A 24001-nucleotide genomic window follows, 5' to 3' on the forward strand; every position below is an offset into this window, starting at 1 on the left:
TTTTGGGAGGTCACTGAGGCTCTCTGAAACACAGTAATCTGTCAGGAAAATGAGGGTCATAATGCCTTAACTGCCCAAGGACAGGGTTAGACAGTCACAAAGCGAGACGATAAATTATTGAGATAGATTACTAAACCTAGTTGGTAGGCAGTTGGATATAGTGTCCAATCGTCTATTTGAGATCACATTTGCAGTCTAAGAGACAACTCAAACCGAACATGTCCCAGACAGAACTTTTGATCTGCACCCTTGTCAAAGAAAAACTTGCTCTCTCCCTGGTCTTTTCCATCTTAAAAAATGGCACTACTATGCACCCAATTTCTCAAGTCACAAACTTGAAATATATCTTTGATCCTCTGTCTCTCATATCCGATATCCAATCAAGTTCTTTGGGTTCCTCTTCCCAAATGTTATCCTGAATCTGATCCTTTCTCACACTTCTTGCTTCAAAGCTGTTTCCAGGACTACTGCAATAGCCGCCTGACTATTCTAATTTCACTCTTTCTCCCTTTAGTTCATTCTCTATGAATCTATGAGGCAATGATCTTTTAAAACATAAATAAAATCTTATCCCTCTTCTGCTTAAAGCTCTTCAATGACATCCCACCGATTTTTGAATAAAGCCCAAACACCTTTCAATGGTCTAAATGCTCATACATGGTCTGGTTCTTCCTTAAAGAGGAAGAAATAATAAAGAAAATGTGGTGTTGTATATATATAACTCAGACATAAAAAAGAAGGAAATCTTGCCATGTGACGACATGGATGAACACCGAGGGCATTATGCTAAGTGAAGTAAGTCAGAGGAAGACAGACCAATAACCTATGATCTTGCTTATACATGGAATCTAAAAAAGAAAACAAGCTCCTAGATTCGGAGAACAAATGAACAAACTGGTGGTTACTGAGGGTGGGGGTGGACAAAGTTGATGAAGGGGATCAAAGGGTACAAACTTGCACCTATAAAATAAGTTATGGGGAAGTAATGTACAGCATGGTGTCTTTAGTTAATAATACTGTATTGCATATCTGAAAGTTGCTAAGGGTAAATCTTAAAAGTTATCACAAGAAAAAAAATTGGTAACTATGTATGGTGATGGATGTTAACTAGACTTATTGTGGTGATCATTTTGCAGTATATACAAATAATCATTATACTGTACACCTGAAACTACTGTGTTATATGTCAATTATACCTCAATTTAAAAAATCACTATGTTCAGAGAGTTAAGAAGATAATGCAATTGTGAAAAAAGCTCAAAATATGATCTTAAAAAGCTAGAACCTTATGAGAATAAAATAGTCCTTTGAAACTAAAACAAAATGAGAGCAGAAATTAAAGCTCAATAGAAGAATTTGAAAATAAGTTGTAGAAATCTCCCAGGGCAAAAAGGTATAGATAACAAATGGAGAGGAAAGATAAGGATGTGAGAGTCTCAGTTCAGGAAGTCCAATATCTGAAAAATAAGAATTCTAGAAGGAGAAGAACAACTCATCCACAAAATTCAAGAATTATTCAAGAAAATTTCTGTGAACTGAAAGATAAGAGTAGTCAAGTTGAAAGGGACCAGTACAATAGATGACCACAGAGCCACATCAAGATACATAACTATGATATTTCAGAACACGGGGGACAAAGAAATGATCGTACAAGCTTCCACAGAGGAGAAAACAAGTTACATAGAGGGAATTAGGAACTGGAATGTTTTTGAAGTTCTCAGTGGCAATATTGAGTTTTAGAATCAAAGGATCAAGACTTTAAAAATTCTAAGGGAAAAGGATTTCTATACCTAGTCAAACTATCATTACAAATGAAGTACAACAACTATGTGCATTCGTTTGCTACAGCTGCCATAACAAAGTGCAATGGATTGGGCAGGTTAAACAATAGAAATTTATTTTCTCACAATTCAGAAGGAAGAAGCTGCCTCATGGATAGATAGAATACTTTTTATGAACCCAAGAGCTCTTATAATAGCATCTACTTTATTGGTTCAAGGTAAAACAAACCTGGGTTAGAGTCTTGGTTCTGCCAAGTACTAACTATTTGAATTTTAAAAAGTAACTTCTCTAAGCCTCAGTATCCTGATCTTTCAAATGGGTCAACAATAATACCCACTTCAGAGAGAGGTTTAAAGATTAGGAGGTGTTGCCTGCAGTGTACTCATGCACACACTGTGCTCATAAATGGTAGGTTTATGATATTATTAGCTCTCTCTTTGCCACTTTTTATAAAGATGACTGATCCTCAAAGTTCTAACACGCCCTGATAAATAAGTACCTGTTATTTTGAAATCAAGTATTAAAAAGTCTTTATTTTAATAAAATATTTTCAGATACACAAAAATGCTGTATTCCTAAAAATACAGCATTAGATTGTATGTTTAAAAACTTTACAGAAATGGTAGCATGCTCTACTCATTCTTCTGCAACTTACTTTCCTTGTGCAACCATGTGAGTTTCATTTATGTTGACAAAAGGAGCTCTAGTCCAATCATATTTCCTGCTGCTTAGAAGTCTGTTGTATGAGGACACTACAGTTTGTTGGTTCACTTTCCTGCTGGCGGATATTTAGGCTATTTCTAATGTTTTACTATTATAAACAATGCTGCAAAATGCACATGAGCAAGTGTTTCTCAAAGAAGAACATATCTAAGAGTGGCATTTCTGGTATGTTCATTTGGACAGGTTTTAAGAAAGAAGCAACAGACAAACTTGGGAGTCTCATCCGCATGTCACATCAGGACATGATTAGTGGTGAGGTGTGTCATAATTAATTTGACACTAGTAACAGTTAAAGTGCTTAAATTTGGGAACGGAATATATGGGAGTAAATTGATGTTATTATAAAGGTACCTCAAATCCATTCTAATTATTTTTTAAAACCAATGTACTGTTTAGAGAAACAGTAAAGCACAAAGGAATGTGTTGCATAAGTAACCATTCCCATGTGTCATGGTAGAAAAAGGTTGGAGAATCACTGCTTGAATCAAATATTTTTAAAATGTCAGTCACCTAACACAAGAATATGCATTCACTTGGCCTATTGTTAAGACATGGTAGGCCAAACGGTATCTCTGATGTTGGCTAGGTATGCACAGAACCAAGCGAACTAGGGAGATGGACAGTTATCTGGATAATTCTGCAGGAAGAGGAGGTGGCAGGAGGAGCAAAGGATGGAGGAAAGAAGAAGAGAGAAAAAAGTGATATCCTGGAGTTAGTAACAATTCAGGCCAATCCTATACTACCTCCATCTTTAGTGAGAAAGTTCACATATATCAAAATTATCTATTTATATATCAGGTACATATATTATTAACAATAACAGACAAATTTATTGAACATTTATCATATGTACTTAAATACTGTGTTGCTACTTTTTACAATATTACATGGGTATTATTATGATTCCCAATTTATGAGTAAAGAAATTGAAGCTCAGAATAACACAGCTTGTGAGTTGCAGAGCTGGGATTTGGGGTCTCGGACCCAAAAACTCCAGACCCTCTGTGAGCTCAACCGTTAAACCTTAAGGACAAAAACTGTGATTCATTCATCTTTGTCCAGCCCTACACAGTGCCTGTCAGAGAAATGGTGCTTGACGCTGACTGAATTGAAATGGATATTCAGAATGGAAACATGAAAGCACTGCAATATTTAAATTTATTAGAGATCACGTTTATCTGCCACTCAAGTGAGCCAGAATGAAGAGGAAATAATTTTTTTAAAAATCTGTACACACAAGTTTGGAAACATAAGTGATTTCTTAATTAATCCTCAGACCAGAAAAATCCAATTTAGGATAACCCAGGCCTTAGTTTTCTACTAATTAGGGTGCTAACTGTCATTCGGTCAATAGTAAGGTTTCTCCTGAATTATCTAAGTAATTGTCACTGTGTAAATTAATCATTCAGTGACTCATCCATGGCTATTGTCTTAGTTTGGTCTTGGTCATGGGTCTTGTTTTTATATTCTCTTATTGGAGCTGAGTAGGTCCGAGTGCTGACCAAAGGGACAGATCTGTCTACTTTCCTGCAGTTTATTTTGGTTGTTGTGATCAGCAAAGACCTAGAAATTACGTCAAGCATCTACAAAACTTGGAATTTGATAAAAATTTATCTTCCTTAATCCTTGTCTTTTTTTTTTTTTTTTTTGACCATTTTTTCCCCCCTCTACCATCTTAGTGGCAACCTCTATCTATTCCTGCTACAGCGACAGTACCCCCTCTAGGGCTCTTCCTTCCTCCCCTTGTTTTTAACTCTCTAGAAAAGATCTGATAAACTTATTCATAATGGGGTATAAAGGAAAAATAACATAAAAAATTTCACTTTTCCCAGGGACATTTTTTATTTTAAATGCGGATGACTTTAGCCAAAGGATTAAAGTTCATACTGTAAAATTCCAGGTATTAGGGAGTGTACTGCTTACTAAGTTATCTCTTAGCTTCCCTCTTCTATATTCTCTATGAGCTGGAGCAGGGACTGTGCCAACGACAATTCTATTTGCATCTGGCTCGCTGATATGTTCTGCCAGTAGGGGGCACTGGAAGGGGAAAAAATGGAGGCAAGGGGACTCGGTCTTTCCGGTTTGCCTGTTCTCCTTGTCGATGTCACCCCAGCAGCGATTCTTCAACCTCATCGTGGCAATTGGTTCCAGTTTTCATCTTTTAAAAAATACCCCAAACTAGACTCACTGCATTGTCCCATACCCCAGAGGTACCAGCCAGGGCAACATCTCCTCAGAGGTATAGCGCTCAGCTCCAGGGCTCCTCCTCTGAGCTTCTAAAGGTTCCGAAAACCCCACCCTCTTCCTTCTGTTCCTCTGGCCCTTGGAGCAGTAGCTGCTTCACTTCCTGAAGTTATTTTCTGTGTGGCCTCAGTGCTCCCTGGGTGACATGTTAGTTCTCTGATATCTACCTCATCAGTTCCCCGCCTTAACCTCTGTTAAAATAACTGCTGAGTTTCAGTTTTCCTGAATGAAGCCTGAGTGATACAGGATGGTAGGGAAGGAAACAGGTCAGGGGAAGAGGCTGACTCCTTCTCTTAGAAATCACATACCACATAAGCAGACATCTACCTGTCCTGTTTGTTAATCTGAAAGAAATACCACCATGGTATACTATGCATAAAACAGATAAACAACAAGGATGTACTACTGTATAGCACTGGGAATTATAGCCATGATCTTGGAATAACTTTTAATGAAGTATAATCTGCAAAATACTGAATCACTATTCTGTACACATGAAATATAATTCTGTAAATCAACTATACTTCAATTTAAAAAAAAGAAAAAAAAAAGATGGTCTATGAAGTTGAATTTTGAAAACTTCCAATCCCATGTCTGATTTCTTTCCCACAGAGTTTCTCTCTCTTCTGCCCGAATCTTTGCTAACTTTCATGGAAACTTCCTGTCCTAAAAAACTAAAAGGTTTCTAAAACAAAACAAAACAGCATAAGACATCATCTGAGCCCTGAAAGAGCTCACAGACTACTGTGTTATATAAATGTGACGGGACAAAAAAAAAAATACTAACGTGGGTTATTCCTAGGTAAATTGCATTATTTTTCCTAATTGGCTGCTTTTCTTTGTGAGGATTATATATCCCTACCCATTATCAAGGACGTACAGCCCCCTTCCCTGGGGAGAAGTGTAATTCCTCTCCCTATTACCATGCTTGGCTGTGAGACTTGTTTGGCAGATGCAATATGAGCAGAAATTTTAAGAGCCATTGTGTGGCTCGACAATTACTTTTTTTTTCTGCCATGAGAATGCATGCCTTACATACCAAGTGAAGTTAAGTCAGAAAGAGCAAGACAAATTCCATACGATATCACTTATATGTGGAATCTAAAATATGACACAAATGAACCTATCTATGAAACAGAAACAGACTCACAAACATGGAGGACAGACTTGTGGTTGCCAAGGGGGAGGGGAGTGGGGGGAGGGATGGGCTGGGAGTTTGGGATTAGTAGATGCAAACTAGTATATATATATATTGTAGAATGGATAAACAACAAAGTCCTACTATATAGTATGGGGAACTATATTCAATATCCTGAGAAAAACCATAATGGAAGAGAATATAAAAAAGAATGTATATGTATGTATAACTGAGTCACTTTGCTGTACAGCAGAAATTAACACAACATTGTAAATCAACTCTACTTCAATTAAAAAGAGAGAGAGAGAGGGCTTCCCTGGTGGCGCAGTGGTTGAGAATCTGCCTGCCAAGGCAGGGGGCATGGGTTCGAGCCCTGGTCTGGGAAGATCCCACATGCCGCGGAGCAACTAGGCCCGTGAGCCACAACTACTGCGCCTGCGCGTCTGGAGCCTGTGCTTCGCAACAAGAGAGGCCGCGACAGTGAGAGGCCCGCGCACCGCGATGAAGAGTGGCCCCCACTTGCCGCAACTAGAGAAAGCCCTCGCACAGAAACGAAGACCCAACACAGCCAAAAATAAATAAATAAATAAATAAATTTTAAAAAATAAAAAAGAGAGAGAGAATGCGTGCCTTGGGCACAGGTTGCTTCTTCAGGCAAGATCTCATAAGAAAGGAGACCTGTGAAGAAGAGCCTCAGCTGGCCCACAGCTAATGTGTTAGGTGAGCAAGAAATAAGCCAGACACTGAGATTTGAGGGTTGTTTGTTACTGCAGCAGAATGTAGTATAATCTGACTGGCACAGTCTCTAACCCAACAAAGACAATCCTGTAATTTATGGTCTAATTTACCCTCTCCTGAAAAGGATGGATTTTTTTTTTTTTCCCCCTGGTGGAGAAGCTATGTCAGTCCTCATAAGAAAGTGATGGGAGAGAGCAGTGAGGCTTGTGTGGAGGAGAGGAACAATAAAGGAAGAGGAAAGAAAAACTGTGCAGGCTGGGGTGAAGGAGGAATGGGTTTGTCGGGGGAGAAAAAGGGCAACACCCGAGTACAGGATGGTATGAAGGAAGGAGAATGATGAGTAGTTTCTGAGGACCATGTACTTGGCTTCTCTTTGTGTCCTTTGAGAAACTCGAGTAAAGACTGGAACTCCCTTCTAATTAGTTTTGGCTGCTGCATTGAGCTTTCTGCCACGCACAGACATGGATGGAAACAAATAATTGTATATCATCAGTGCCATAATCACAACATTTACAAAGGCTAATGGGCCCAGAAGTCTAATGCCGTCTGCATGAGACATAAGAGGTCTTGTAAAGACAGCGGTATCTGGACTAGCTCCCGGGGGAGGAAAGGCTTTCACCAGACAATGAGCGGAATGAGAGCCCACCCGAGGACGCGGGAGCATCCGTCACGAGGCATTCAGGTGACCCCCCCCGCCGCCACGTGGTACGATCATCCAGCCCGGGAGGCTAGGTGGGAGGGGAGAAGCTGGGGAAGCTGCTTTAGGTGCCATGCGAAGGAGTTTGAACTTGATCTCAAAGGACGCAGGGGATCTTTGAAAGCTCTTGAGCAAGGAAGCAATGCGGCCACATGGGGCAGTGCGTGGAATTCCCTGCCGAGGGTGCCCGGCTAAGGAGCTGAGGAAAGGGAGGAATCCGGCCCAGGCTCTGCTAGCCAGTCTGTGGGCTGTGGATTCTGGAGGAAGGGAATTGTTCAAATTGCCATATGGGCTGGTGACCAGAGCCTGGCCAATGACCTGTGACATGAGTGTGGTGAACAGACTGGGGAGTGGGGAGAGACAGAGGAAGTGAGGAGACTTATACCTGTTCACCCAAGAGGTGGTGGCCAGTTCAACCAAGGCAGTGGCAGTGAGGTCAGAAAGGAGGAACTAGGACTGAAAGTATCTGGTGGTGATGGTGGGCGGTGAGGAAGGCGGTCACCGTGCAGCGGGGATAGCGTTAATCAGGAGCAGGGAACACAAAACTGATGGTGTGGGTGCCGTGAGGACAGTGGGAAATGAGAAGAATGCGGTGCACCCCGGGGATAAAGACACTTCTAAGACGTGGTCCCGAATCAGCCGTCATCTGAATAAAGCACTATTCACAAAGGCCACGGGTTTAACTTCTATCCCCTCCTGAGTGCCACTCTTAGAGGTAAGCAGTACCTTGCCCAGTCCCAGGACCTCACAGGGCTCATACGTGGGCCGCCCCCAGCTGACCGCTCCTCACGAGGTGAGCCGTCGGCAAGGCCAAGGGTGTGTGCCCACCGGAGCCCGCCCCCACAGCGCCAAGCCCACTTCCAGGTCTTTGTGGGCCTCTTGAAGACACCGCTCTTACTGATGGTAGCCAAGCAGGGGTTGTGGATGGCGCCTGGACGGGGGGCTGGGGTATCCACGTGTATGAGTCTGAGCAGCCCAGTGGGGGATGGAACTATGGGTGGGAAGAGAAGAGGGCAGGCCATGGGGCAGCAGGGCAGCTGCTTCTCGCCCCCAGCAGGGGAATGGACCTCTGAGGAGCCTGAGCACTTGGACTTCCAGGTCTCTATGCAGCTGTATTTGTCGAGGTAGGAGAGATGGTGTTGTACTTAATTGTTAACATCATTTATTACTTTTAATTGTTGAGACACACGGTCTATAGGGTTCATTTGTACTCTTGCCCGAGGCCTTACAGTTGTTACCAGCAGGCCTGTCCTTCCCTTAGATTCAAGACTAGTGATTTAAAAGAGGTGAATCTATTGTCCTTCACCCCCAAACCCTAATGAAGATAAATGAGAGCCAGGGAGTGAGTGCGCTGGCAGAGCAGGTAAGACTGAGTTCGTGGAATCTGACTGTTCAGGAAAGAGGGTTTCCTGCTTCTGCCAGCTGTGTAACTCAGATAACTGACTTTCTCTCTCTATTCCGTTTCTCCACCTCTAAATGGAAATCACAATACTATATATATCAGGCTCGTGGGTAGCCCGATGGCTAGTAAGTGCTTGGTAAATGCTAGCTATGGTATCATGTAAGGAGCAGGAGTTTGACATCAGGCAGATTGGGGTTCTAACCCCAAAGTCTGCTTGTTACTATGTAGCCCTGGGTAAACTGTTTAATTCTCGGAGCCTGGGTTCCATCTCTGTAAAATGAGGATCATAAAATTATGTTGCAGTGTTGCTGCAAAGGACACAATGGTCAAAGGACACAATGAATGAAGAACACGTGGCACAGAGCCTGGTGCAGGTACCTACCAGGCACAGTGGTCTCCTCCCCCTCTGACCACTACTGTTCCACGTGACATCATGCACAGTGTCATGACATCATACACAATCCACCCACAGGTGCGGTCCCAGTGCCCTCCCTTCCCCTTTAAGTTAACCCTTCTTCATTTTATTGTACCTAAATTTGGCAAGTCTTCCCTCTTCCCATAGGTGCTCTAAATTGCCTTTTACCACTTTGATGAGTCAGCCTCTTTCCTGTCAAATTTGACATGCTCAAGTTAAAATTTTAAATAAATATGTACATATGTATAAATATACATATGAACACATAGTAACATATATATTACCCTACTATAGTACAATACTTGCCACATAATAATACAAAAGCATTTGTTAAATGAATAAGTTGATAAATGTTAAAGAACTATTTACAGATGGATAAATGGCAATAAAAGAGTTCTAAGGGACTATCCAAAGTTGGTCCCACAAATACTAAGAGAACACAGCTAACTAACCACTGGACCTCCCGACACCCAAAGGTACACTTTTCCCACATGACGAGGTGCCCTCTTTGTGCCTTAAAACTGGAGTCACTAAGTTATGTGCTACCTAAAAGGAGCCACATCATCAAGAAGCACAAATCTCAGGCTATGCAGCTTGTTTCACTTTCATCTCAGTTTAAAACTTTCCAGGAAAGAGATCTGTTTCCCCTGGCTCTATGCATCAATACCAACAACCCGCATATCGAGGAGCCTAATGCAGAATACGTGTCTGTAATACAACAAGTGTTCCAAGACAGCTGTAAGTCATGGGGGCACTAAAAGAACATTAATCCTACCGAAATCAATCTCAGTCTCTCTTTGCCTGAAGGACTCTCTCAAGATTTCAGATCAATGATAACAACACAAAACCTCCAAACACTGAAAAGAAAATACAGTAAAAGGCACACCCTAGAAAAATCAGTATCTTTAGATAGCTAGGCTGAGAGGGTTTAGAAAACAAATATGCACATGTTATTGATAAATGTGAAATGGTAATACAGCCTGGCTTAGTTCAGGCTGCTATAACAAACTACCATGATCAAGTTCCAGTGAGGGCCCTCTTGCAGGCTGCAGACTTCTCACTGTATCCCCACCTGGTGGAAAGATGGTGAGCTAGATCTCTGAAGGGCACAAATCCCCTTCATTGGGGCATCATGACCTAATCACCTCCCAAAGGCCCCACCTCCTAATACCATCGCCTTGGGGATTAGATTTCAACGTGTACATTTTGGGGGACACAAACATTCAGTCCATATCTGGAACATTGAGTAGAATTTAGTTTAAAGGTAATGCTATTCCAGTTCGGGTCAGATATTTACCATTGCAAAAATCACTGTTTGTACCTCAAACCTTCCCTTTATACACCAACTGCAAGTCTTTAGAGATTCTCCCAAGGATTCTCACTGTACTCCTGGTTCATAGTAGTAGTATTACTAACGACTAATACTATTAGTATTAATAATAAAAATAATAATAGCTATCAATTACTGAGTACTTTACCATGGGCCAGGTACCAGGCTAAGTATTTTACATGTCATTTCATTTAATGTCTCCAAATCCTACTGCCCAAACCCTCCATCCCTTCCTTTCTTCCTTCTTTTCCCCCATCAAAACTTACCTGTTCTAGATCCTTGGGGCTTTACAGATTGGCACATTTACATAGCTGAGCTAGGCAGAATCGCAGTCCCCTAAGATGTCCACATCCTAATCCCTAGAATCTGTGATCATGTTAAGCTATGTGGCAAAAGGGAATTAAGGTTGCTAATCAGCTGCCTTTAAAACAGGGAGATTAGCCTGGATTATCCAGGTGGGACCAGTGTAATTACAAGGGCCCTTAAAAATGGAAGAGAAAGGCAGAAGAGTCAGAGAAGGAGATGTAAGGACAGAGGCAAGGAGTGAAATAAAGTGATGTGAGAAGGACTGTTGCTGGCTTTGAAGATGAAAGACGGGGCCATGAGCCAAGGAATGCAGCAGTCTCTAAAAGCTGGAAAAGGCAAAGGAAACAGATTCTCCCCCAGAGCCTCTAGAAAAGAATGCAGCCCTTCCACATCTTGATTTTAGCCCAGTGAGACCCATGTTGGCCTTCTAACCTATAGAACCGTAAAACAATTTGTGCTGTTTTAAGCCATGGAATTCATGTAATTTTTTACAGCCGCCACAAATACATAATACATCATGTTAAGAGGATAAGACTGGAGGCAGAATATGGGGCCTGAGAATCCAAGCCCTGCCACTTACCAACTGTGTAACCTTGGGCAAGTTACTTAACTTCTCTGTGCCTCCGTTTCCTCCTCTATAAAAAGGGGGATAATGGCTATAACTTATTCACAGGGCTAATGAATTTGTAACTGTGAAGTACTTGGAACCTAGTAAGCACCATATAAATATTAGATGTCATTATTCCTTCAGTAAACTCCCTACTGTAGTGTTGAATTGCCTTCTCTGAAATTGAGTTTGACAGGGGTCTTCTGAACTATAATTCTTCAATAAAATGACTGTCCCTAATTCTGACAACCTTGGGCCGCTCAGGTGGCTAGTGCAGGAGAGACCTCTGTGGGATCAAATTTCAGGTGCCCATACAATCACAGCTGGTAAACAGCCTGTGGGCCCCATTCTGGGTTTGGTCATAAAACGACCAAACGACATCATGTGTTGGCTTATAAACATGCCTACCCTTAGGTTTGCTTTTATTGCTTCTCAAGCATGAATATATGTTCAAACAGAATGTGAGGCTATTTGCTTTTTAATAAGTTCTCAACTTTAATTTTTGTAGAGTGTAGTTCAAACAACAGAGATTTACAAGGAGGTTAGTTTAGGGTAGACTGTAGTCTTCTGCTGAAGACGTGCCTAAACTCCTACAGAAGGTTATGGCTGTGAGCAATTAATTCTCCAGAACCACACTGAGGGGCCTGCCAGAAACAGTCCCTGGAGAAGCCCTAGCAGGAGTTTACTCTAGGACGTTGCTGAGGATACCGTCCACTACTTCACTCAGAGCCCCCGCTTCCCTGTGCAAGAACTTTATTTCTTGCAAATGCTAGGAAAATGCTAGGAAATGCACTACTTCTCTGAGGGACTGCTAAGCAGATTTCTCCCTCTGCTCTGCCCACTAGGCTTAGGGCCCAATTTATTGGCTTATTTGTCAACCATCACAGATATATAGGCCATCAAGGTCTGCAAATCTGAGCCTATTTTTTCCCCCCAAACTTGAATGCCTACTCTAAAAGATGTTTTCCTTGGCTTGAATATTTACTTATATTTTACCATTTTATTTTCTTTCTCTCTTTACCCCACCTCAAATGCTTCAACAATACACTCCAAAGGTGATCCAATCTTTTTACATTTACAGGCTCACGCTAGTGTAATATGGCTGAAAAACTCTATGTACTTTGGCCCCGTTCATGTGGCACATACCTGAGGTGGCAGCACTGTGGAGAAAACACACTTCTCTCCTGTTCACTAATCTGCCATTGACTGGAGTGACCTTGAGCAAGCCACTTAGTCTCTCTGACCTTCGTCGTACTGCCTGCACCCGCAGAGTTGTAATGCGTCTACATTATAATTCTGGAACACAGGATTGTTTATTAACAGTGGGCACATGTCACTCTTATCTTGCAATGGCTGCCACTACTACTTGAAGACCGCCGTTTGGCTGACCACTTTTGTCCCCACCTCACTGCCATGGTCTGCTGGCCTATTCGGTTGACAGGAATGTTCAAGTGATTATGTAATCAAAGGGGGATTACATCTAAGTGTCTGTCCATCAACAGGTGAATGGATAAAGATGTGACACATATATACAATGGAATATTACTCAGCCACAAAAAGAAACGAAATTGAGTTATTTGTAGTGAGGTGGATGGACCTAGAGTCTATCATACAGAGTGAAGTAAGTCAGAAAGAGAAAAACAAATACCGTATGGTAACACATATATATGGAATCTTAAAAAAAAAAAAACGGTTCTGACGAACCTAGGGGCAGGACAGGAATAAAGACGCAGACGTAGAGAATGGACTTGAGGACACAGGGAGGGGGAAGGGTAAGCTGAGATGAAGTGAGAGAGTGGCATGGACATATATACACTACCAAATGTAAAATAGATAGCTAGTGCGAAGCAGCCACATGGCACAGGGAGATCAGCTCCGTGCTTTGTGACCACCTAGAGGGGTGGGTTAGGGAGGGTGGGTGGGAGATGCAAGAGGGAGGGGATATGGGGATATATGTATACATATAGCTGATTCACTTTGTTATACAGCAGAAACTAACAAACCATTGTAAAGCAATTATACTCCAATAAAGATTTTTTTAAAAAGGCGGGGGTGGGGGGTGGTACGATTACAGAGAAACTTCCACCCACCATCCCCTTCAGCAACTTTCTCCTGTCCTTACCAGCCCTTGCTGGCCCAGCATCCAGATTTCCACGGTTACTGCTTTCTTGGGCACCAAGAGATGTGCCATTCTGTTACTCCCTAGACTTTTACATGATTTCCTAGCTCAATGTCTAGAGGGGGAAAAAAGGCATGTAAGCCAATTTCATGTCAAGTGGTCTTTTTATACTGTCCTTTTCATATATGCACATGACACATGAAATTAAAATGTCTGAGGCATGAGTTAAATATCTTGGGGTCAGGCATGAGTCCTGACATCAGAATTTAACGGAGAGGAAAAATGGTCCTTCAGCAGAATTGAGACAAAAAATAAATCAGCAAGCCAGGGGTAATTTCAAGCTGAACACGGAGACCAACACTGACTATTGATGTTTTATGTTTATGTTTTATGACATACTATTTATGTTTTTCAGCCCTTCCTCTGGGTGTCCTGGCTTTAGGAGATGAGCGAACTTGACTCCAGAGCCCAGGCTCTGTCCTCCAGGGGTGGCAAGAATGCCAACTCTGCTGATTCCTCTCCTGTTCTTTTGGTCCTACGATCGTGCCCCGGGTGCCACCAGCCGCCAGGCACACGGTTCCTGCGCTCAGTGGCTCAGTCTAGCAGGGGGAGAAAGGCATGTGAGGAAATTCCAGTCCAAGTATATGTATATGTATAACTGAATCACTATGCTGTACACATGAAACTAACACAACACTGTAAATCAACTAGACTCCAAAAAAGTTTTGCATCAGCACTAGTGACCTCCAGGGCTGGATAATTCTTCGTTGTGGGGCTGCCGCGTACTGAAGGATGTTGACCAGCATCCCTGGCCTTAGATACCATATCACCCCTTAGATACCAGTAGCACCCTCACCCTAAGTTGGGACCACCCAAAATGTTTCCAGACATTGCCAAATCACTCCCCTGATTGAGAACCACTGGTTTAAAACTTAGTGTTGGTTACCTCCAGCTGAAATGGTAGCTCCAGGAGGGCAGGAATCTTGGCCTATTTATTCACTGTTGATTCCCAAGCCCCCAGTACAACAACAGGCGTGGAGCATGTGAATGAAGGAATATTTATTTAAACACATGCACACACAACAAACAGACATTTCAGATTCTTCCATTAGGAAGTGATCAGTATTTAATTTCACCTCACTTTTTATGGATTTTCATCAAAATAAAATAATGGTAATGATAGAAATTCTCAATTTCAGGAAGGAACATTTTTCTCTGTACCTTACACAAATATTTTTCTGAAAGACATTTTAGAATTGATCTATTTCTTGAAAGAATACACTATATATATATATATCATAAAAAATGACATGACTCTTTTTCGCACATTTCCTTTTCTCTTGTCTCCCAGCAGAAAACCTTTATTATGAGTATCGACCTTAGAAAGCAATTGCCTCAAGGGTATTACTGCTGATGCCATTTTAAGAATGAAGGGCAGTGCTACTGAAGCAGGCCAACACTCACCGGCAAGGAGAGAAGAGGAATAAATTAATTCCGGGATGGACTTGTCCGTCACAGCCATCAGCTTCGACCAGAGTTTAATTTATCTCAGAGAGTGGGTGGGCCTGCCTGAAGGGTGTCATGTGATAAAAGACAGTGGAGAGACAGTTCTCAAGGAGGGAGGGGGTGGGATTTTGCATCCACCCTACCAACCACCACAAGGGAAAACGTGGCACTGTCTGGGGACATTTTTGCTTTTCACAACCAAGGGGAGCGGCAGGAAACTGCTATTAGCACCTGATGGATAGAAGCCACGGATGCTATGAACCGTCCTACAATGCACAGGACAGGCCCCCACAGCACAGTTATTCAGCCCAAAATATCAAAGTGCCGAGGTTGAGACATCCTGCAGCAGAGCACGACGTTGAACAGTGTGGGACCTGGTGCCTCTGTGTCTGAATCTGAATTCCTGATCCAGCGCTGTCTAGTTATTCAGCAAACCTATTTCCCTTTTCCTCCTGGGCACACAGGTATTTATGTTAGCAGCCCTCGAGTTAGGGGTCGCTGCCTGATGAGCTCTGGCCCATGAAATGTGGGCAAAAGTGCTGTACCCCACTTCTAAAACTGGCCCATAAAACTTCCTACAAAATCACTCATCTCTCTCTTCCCCTTTGGTAAACCACATGGAAGGGATTTAGGGGATGGCAGAGTCACCAGACAGAAGTAGCCTGGGTACACTAATGTCTGTACAGAGAAGGGACAATGCACCTCCCTCCTTGTGGTGACCCACACTAGACCACGATGTGAACAACAGACAGACTTCTACAGAGTTAAACCACTGATACTTGGGGGTTGTTCAGGCAGGTGGACTAACCTAGCTGTGTAACCTACTGCAGGTTCCTTAATCTCTTTGTGCCTTGATTTCTTCCTCTGTTGAATGAGCAACCATCAGGTTGCTGTGAGGATTAAAGTCTTTAAAATAGCATCTGGCATCTAATAAAGTTTTCCCATCTGTAGGACCACCTTCGGTGACACCATATAAAATGACCAACGGCACTATACGTTGATTTATATAAAGATGTGTACCCACAGGTTTGCTTTTATTGCTTCCCAACATGGGTATTTGTTTGAACTAACTAGGAACTAGAAAGCTAGGCTATTTGTGGTTTAATTGAGTCCCAACTTTTAATTCTTTGGTACAATGCAGTTCAAAGTACAAAAAATTGTGATTATTCCATGTTATCTTTATTACTTTTATCCTTACTTCATTTAATAGACAAGTATGAAGCATCTACTGTATGCTAAGCAGTGTGTTAAGTACTGGAGACATAACTGTGAGCAGAAACAGACATGGCCTGTGCCTCCATGGAGTTCAAAGTTTACCTGGAGAGTTAGGCATTAATCATATAATACCCAAATAATTATAAAATCTAATATATGAAAAATGTTACATGGGACACATTCTGCTAAAGCAAAGAGACCTGGTCTTTGGAAGGATGGGAGGAAGGCTTCCCTGGGAGGAGTCTCTGGAGCTGAGTTTTGAAGGATGAATAAGAATAAACTTGGGGAAGGGTGGAAGGGGGGAAGGAATGGGAAGAGAATGCTAGGAGAGGAAACATCACGTGCAAATGTCCTGAGGCAGAGGACATCCAAAGAACTGAGGGAGGCTGTATGTCTCTGGATCATAAGAAGTGAGGGGTGGAAGGTAGTGAAGGCAGATAAGGCTGGAGAGGAGCTGGCAGCATGGCCAGGCCATTCAAGGCCTTGTAGGTCATTCTCAATAATTTTCATATTTGTTCTAAGGTTTTTAAACTGGGTGAAGTGACATGATTAGACGTGCATCTTTAAAACCTCATTCTGTACGCACTTAAGAGAATGGAATGGAGGTAGGCAAGGGTAGAGCCAGGGGACCTGTTATATTATTTCTGGGTTTTAGAGGTGAGATCCTGGTGGCAGAGATGGCTGGATTAAAGAGATACTTAGGACATAAAATCATCAGCCTTTGGAGATGTATTAGATGTGGGAAGCGGAGGTGAGGGAGGTGTCTAGAATAGCTTTCAGGCCTTGGTTTCAGCAACTGGACAAAAATTAGTGCCATTGACGGGACAGGGGCTAATGAAGGTGGACCACGTTTGAGGAGAAAATGTCGAGTTTGGTTTGAGATGAGTATGCAGTGAACTAACTTCACATCATCTTTATTCTTTGCTCATAATATGATTCTCCTATTTTCATTTCTATGTATTCATCTATTTTCTCATTTAACAAATCATTATTAAGTACCAACTATGGGACTCACAGTGGTGATACAGACAGTTTTTCAAGGAGCTTATGGTCTAGGAGAAAGCTATGAAAATGGATGATATTGTTAAGAGCTATGATAGGAAAAAAATTATTACTTAGACAGAGAAGAGTACCCCACACCCAGAATCGGGGGTGAAGGTTGGAAATTATGGAAGGTTTTCTGGAGGAAACGTCTCTGATGCAACGTGCAAGAAGGGAGCCTAAGGGAAAGGGTATTCCAGGCAAGGGAAGAGCATGTGTAGATAGGAGACAAGAGTGCACAGAGAGTTAATGAGGTCAAAGCAGCTCAGCAAGGCCAAAGCCCACAGAAGCAGGAGCTAGTGGGCCAAGCTAGGATTCTGGGTTTTATCCTGAGAGCAGAGTATTTTTAAGGCTCTTTTCCATTTTGGTCATTATTTATTAAATTTCCAATTGTCTTCTCTTTCTCCTACATTCATGTACACACACCCCTAAACTTCTATTATCCTTTTTTATTCCTAGATTAACACAATATCAAACATTCTGCAAAACTAAGAAGTCACATGAGATTTCTGACTGCATTTGGAAAACCAAGAGATCATGCAAGTCTTACTTTTATACTATCATTAAAGAGATGTTGTCCATGTGGCATGACAATTTTCAGAGAGAAAGAAGTCCCCCTGCCCATAACATTCAAGACACTTGTTCAATTTTCCATCTCCCAATGGCACAACAGAACTGCCTACACTATTCTCTTGGTCCCACTGAGGTCTGGTTCTTAGGTTTGCTTCGTTCCAACTGTCCCTCTGCTTTTTCCTCCTTAGTTCTCCTATCTTGAAAGCTCAATTTCCACCGATCACTCTCTTTTTTCAAACAATAATGCCAGGCTTTCTCACGCCCTACACCCCATCACAGAAAACTACTTGTGGTTTTTCAAGCACCCCATTCTGTTTCATGTCTTTATACTTTTATACATATGTTATTCTCTCTTTTTAGGATGTGCTTCTCCCTTACCTACCTGGACAACTGTCATCCTTCAAGACCCATCTCAAGCATTTTCTTCTTGTGACCCACCCTCATCTCTTACCAACCTCCTTCCAAATCTGGAGGATGGCGCACTCCCTCTTTTAAGTCATACCCAACATACTGTCTACAATTATTTAAAATGGTCTACTCTCAGAGGAATGGATAAAGAAGAATATTCCTCAGCCATAAAAAGAACAAAATAATGCCATTGGCAGCAACATGGATGGACCTAGAGATGATCATACTAAGTGAAGTAAGTCAGACAGAGAAAGACAAGTATCATATGATACCACTCATATCATAAAATTAGGGGAACCTAATTTTAAAAATGATACAAATGAACTTACTTACAAAACAGAAACAGACTCATACATTTTGAAAACAAACTTATGGTTACCAAAGGGGAAAGGGGGGTGGGGGAGGGATAAATCAGGAGCTTGGGATTAACGTACACACGGTACTATATATAAAACAGATAACCAACAAGGACCTACTGTATAGCACAGGGAACTCTCCTCAATATTCTGTAATAATCTATATGGGAAAAGAATCTGAAAAAGAATGAATATATGTGTAACTGCATCACTATGCTGTACACCTGAAACACAACATTGTAAATCAACTAGACTCCAACAAAATTTAAAATAAAATAAAATGATCTATTTACTAGGTGAGGTCAAGGCTGTGTCTAATTTATCTTTATATCCCCTGTACCAAGACAGTGTCTGGCAAGAAACAGGCATCAAATTAGTGACCGCTGAATGAATCAATAATTCAGTGAGTGAATAACAAAACGTGTCAAAAAAGCTTCTCAAATATATGTGAGAGATGGCTGAATACCGCCATCCCACATGCTATCATCTCTCATTTATTATATAGTTTAAAATACCTGTAAAGGTATGATTCTCAGTTCTAGTCCCTAAAGATCCTGACGGGTGCCCAGGTGCTTCTGATTTTGAGAACCCTCCTGAGAAACTTTGTTCTAAAGCCAGAACATTAGGAAACATAACCAGCATGAAAATGAGTAGGAAATCTTCTATTTACCTGTGTCCCTTTGAAGTAAAACAAACCCCAGGCACACAACATATATTTCATTGATTCTTCCACCCATCCATCCATCTAAAATTTTTGAGACCCTCCTACACTGTGCCAGGCACTCTCTCAAGCAGGTAAGAAGCAAAGTGAAAACCTGCATGTAAACCAGACTCTACTCCAGGAGGATTTAAAAACAACCAACCACTTGTGTAAGAAACTTCAAGATGAACAACACAGGCACAGCGAGGGTTTAAATTAAGAGTGGGAACACATCAGCTTTCATCTGTCTTTTTCTTTTCAGGAAACATGCTAGGTCTTGATCTCTGAGTTAACATGAAATCTCGCTCAGTTCTTATCTCCCATGGAGGATTTAACTAGTATTTTGAGGCTGGGCTCTGAGTTTCATGTCTTCTTCAATAACCCTTTTAAACATTCACATAATGGGGCTTGTTTGGCATCAGTCTAACCTGTGGGGATCCAAAGTTTGGCTATTTCAGAAGTTTATGGAGTTGCTTCCCTTGCATTATACGTTTTGATGCAGAGCATCTATTCTTTGATTTTCTTCTCTCCTTCGCCCTCTAGAAGTCCACAGGCTTTAACTGATTTTCTGTTGCTGAAATGTGCCCCCAGCTTGCGCTCCCTGCAACTGCCATTTGGTTTATTTTTTTCTCAAAGTTGGCAACCTACTTTTTAAAAAATCTGTCACCCCTTTTCTTCCCTTCAGGTGAGTCATTTTTACTGAGGCTGTTGTTATATGGCTGGAACAGGGAGAGCCAGGAATTCCTGAAGCCTGGCTGGGAGCAAGGCCAGGCTGACTTGATTTATCCTCCTTTTAAGAGGCTGTCTTTGCCTGGTTGTTTACAGTCTTTGGCATGGTTTTCTCTCCTACCACCGACCCTGCCATCCGGCCATGATTTCTTGTCAAATCAGAAGCTTCAGAGTTAATTCCTTATCACTTTCGCAATTCCTCAAACGCTCAATTACTTAGCTAACCTCCCTCCCCCAACCACACATGTAAAAAGTGACAAATTACTGTTCAGAGACTGACAGATGAGCCAGGAAGCCGGCTGCTAGGTTTGGTGGCTTTTCCTGGGGCAACTTGGTGAGTTGTTACAGAAAGGGGAGCTGAAAGGTGAACTGAGTTGTTTTTTTTTTTTTAACTCAACAATCCCTCTTTTTAATAGGGCAAGGTGTAGACCAGCTTCCTTACCTGCTGGCTCAAGGCAGATCAGCCTTCAGGGGGCTCCAAGCTCTGGGCTTTGGCGAAGCCACAAGACAGGAATCTGGGTCTGGGTCTCTGAATCACCCCGCAGAAGGTGGTTCACCAGCACACACACGAACGAGCGTGCAATTGTGTTAAGTCGCTGAGACGTGGGGATTGTCTGTTAGAGCAGTTTGCTTACCCTGACTAATATAAAAGGGGTATGAACACTCACAGGACTGTCAGGGGAGAAGGGCACTACGCTGTTCCTTCCACGGGCCAAGGAACCCAAGGCGCGCAGAGGGGGCTCTACCACGGCTGCATGTCCTTAGTAAGACAAGGGCTTTCACGGGAAACACTCACTGGTGGATCCTTTGCTGGCTGAAAGGGGCAGTGTAGCAGTCATTCTCCTCCAGGTCTGGCAGTGTCTCCTTGTCCAGCCTCATTGGCTTCTTAGGTAACCATCTCCGAAAACTGCTTATTTGTTTATCGATCCTGTGGTACATGAAAGGCAAGACCAAAGGGTACAGCATGTCAGCATCGCCCCAAAACACGGGAGGGAAGTCTCCACAGAGCCGTAAATATGACCCCACACACTCCGGGCATGCTCACTGCACGCACGAAACTCCCACTCAACAGACAGGAAGAAGACAGCCGAGACTCAGTGTCCTTGGGATTTCACCGAGGGGCTTTGATATGATTGTCCATGATATCACAGCTGTGAGTCATATGTCTACACATGCCAGTGAATGACCAAGGAACAGAACAAGGCTGGAAGGCTCTGGAAAGGAAGTGGACAGTCCCTTAAGCAAAGCAGCTGACACCTTAACTTTGTCCATCCTGCAGATTCCAGAAACTCATTGTGTGCTTGGAAAATCTCCCCATCTGAGGTCAGGGAAGAGCTGTAGCTATAGTCAGCTTTGAGCGAGGGGTGACAGTGCATCCCAGGGGGTGGGCTGTACACAGAGAGCCCAATGTCACGATTTGCTTCCTGCCCCTCACACCTTCCCCAAGCAGCCTTTCAGCAGATGGCATGCTGTTTAACTTTCATGTCTCTTTTCAAGCTGAGACATGAAAGCTCTCAAGGTGCTGGGGCATCATGACACACGTGTGTCACTCTGGCCAGGGCACACGATGATGCCAAGCCAAGGGAAATGACACTGTCTCCAAAGTGGTTTTCAAGCCATGGTTTCCTCCCTGGCTACCTCCCTGTTCCCTCTGATTTCTGCTGATGAAAACATCTGGCTTCCAAGTGACCAGATTCTCACACACTCACAGCCAACCACAAGAAGGAGCAAATACCACAGCAGACTTTTAAATGATTATGCCACCTCAGGTATCTGTACCCTTGAAATGTTTTTTCTCCAAGGGCACATATCAAATAGCATCTCTGTGAAGCAGACTGAACAGGTACCATTCGCGTTTTACGCATCACAAAAGAGACCCACGGCAGGGGTGATTATCCAGCCGGTGAATAAAGCCAGAACCAAATTGCAGATTCTGTACTCTTGATTTTAAAGATCAAAGTAGTTGATAATGGGAATCTTCACTTAGGGGCTATTCAAGGGACACATTTCTCTGGGGATGAAAATCTTTAAATGCCTTCTAAGTCTATTAACTGAAAACATATGGAATTTGGGCATGTTTTGTTTCTTTTCCCAATTAAAATCATTTACATGGCAATTTATCCTTTTCCATGAAACTCTCAGCTGAAGGGATTATTTTTTATATAACCAATCAACTCCAAAATGAAAAATAACAGTAAACTTCTCTTCTACCACCTTTTATCCTCAGCATTGTTCCAGCCTCACCACAACCCCCCACTCTGCCTGGTGGCGGCTGTCCTTTTTCCAGAGTCCCTGAAAGTTCAAACTGGCAAGAATCCTCTGGCTTCTTTAAGACCCTCCTCTCCAACAGAACCTGTCCCCACCACATATACACACACAGAAGTAAAGATCCTACTCAGGGTCATGTACCCAGAAAAGAATAATAGATTAGAATGGCCCAGAGACTGAAGAAAGGGAAAAAGTTCCCATCTCCTTCATCCTTCAAGTCCACCCCATTCCCCCTTCATCTCTTTAAAGACACTTAAAATACAGTGAGATGATAAGCTTCAGAGAGGTGATATGACACAGTGGTTGAGAACATGAACTCTGAGGCTGGAGTGCCCACATTCAAGCCCTGGCTCTGTAATTATTAGCAGTGTGACCTTGGGCAAGTTATTTAACTTTGCCATGTCTCAATTTCCTTATCTGTAAAATGGGCATAATAATGATCCTCAATTCATAGGGTTGTGATGATTCACTGATCAATACGTATACAAAGTCTCCAGAACGGTGTCTGGTGCATAGTGAACACTGGCTATTATCACTATCTTTTTTTCTTTTTTCCCAAAGACAAGAATTTGAGCAACCAGTTTGCCTCTTAACATTTTTGTCGTTCTGCCTTTCAATTCAAAAGCTTAATCATGCTTCACCAGCATCTATCACTCGTCCAAGTTCAATGATATAGTCCTTAAATTAGACTTCCTAGGTTAAGCCGGTTGCCTTCCCTGTGGCTCTTGGCTTTATTTCATCTGATTGCCTTAAAAGTTGTTCACGAAAGAAGACTTTGGCCCAGAGGTTTTCCGTAATAGAGCTTTCACCTCCCACATCTCTCCAGTCTGCAGCACTAATCGGATTACACTTTGCAAAATTCGCATTCTCCCAGGATCTGGGCTCTGCGTGCAAATGACTATGAATTAAATCCAGATGGGGACAGTGCTCAGCGTGGATGAAAACAAAGCTGTAAAAATTCAGGCATAAACGCTCCATGGGAATGAAATGGTAGCTTTCAGCAACCAGCTTGTGGAACCACAATTTAAGTGAAATGTGGAGATGGTGGAGAGAGAGAACAGAGTATGAGAGTGATTAGTTCATTGAAAAATGAGGAGGGGCAGGGGAGGAAGCGAGGGGAGGCTGCTTGGCATGGTGGAGAGGAGCTGGGATTTGTCCTTGGAATGCCTACATCCTGGCTCTGCCGCTTAGCAGCTGTGTGACCTTCCACAAATCACTCACCTTTCTGAGCTTTATGTTTCAAGGGTTTTTAAAATGGGATCATTAAGATCATCATCATCTTATTGACCTCACAGGGTTGCTAGGAGGCTTATAAAAGAGGACGTGCATGAAATGCTTTGGAGAAGCCGCTAGGCAGAGAGCAGTGTTATTAATAACTCCTTGAGGACCATGGAGGCTAATGTAAAAGGGATGGAAAGGGGAGGAAGTGGGCTTTTGAAACACCATGGTAGAAGAAAGATATTCAAAAGATATCTTAAAAACAAGCCCCCTGAGACACCAACTGGGGGTGGAGGGTGTGAACCGGCCTTCATCGGGGCAGCCTGAGAAGAAACAGGAAGACAAAGCATGGGCTGTCTTGGCCCCATCACACATGTCAGTCCAGGCCGTGGGCTCACAATGACAGAAAAAAGGTTCAAATGTGATCGGCAGTTTGTGTCCTCTTCTGGTTGGCAGAATGGCCCCCCAAAGGTGTCTGCACCCTAA

At 42.5% G+C, this 24001-nt stretch overlaps 1 protein-coding gene across 7 annotated transcripts in view; it reads right to left on the reverse strand.

The window, feature by feature from the left end:
• ANO4 (anoctamin 4) overlaps window positions 1-24001 on the reverse strand; it is a 458290-nt gene that overhangs the window by 119544 nt on the left and 314745 nt on the right. For all 7 annotated transcript variants that reach the window (XM_082419367.1, XM_082419366.1, XM_082419364.1 and 4 more), the window contains one exon: window positions 20826-20957. In XM_082419367.1, the coding sequence (XP_082275493.1) occupies window positions 20826-20957 (132 nt within the window). The remainder of the gene's footprint in view (window positions 1-20825; window positions 20958-24001) is intronic.

The sequence above is a fragment of the Balaenoptera physalus genome (assembly GCF_965194825.1).
Source record: "Balaenoptera physalus genome assembly, chromosome: 13".
In the NCBI taxonomy this organism is placed as follows: Eukaryota; Metazoa; Chordata; class Mammalia; order Artiodactyla; family Balaenopteridae; genus Balaenoptera; species Balaenoptera physalus.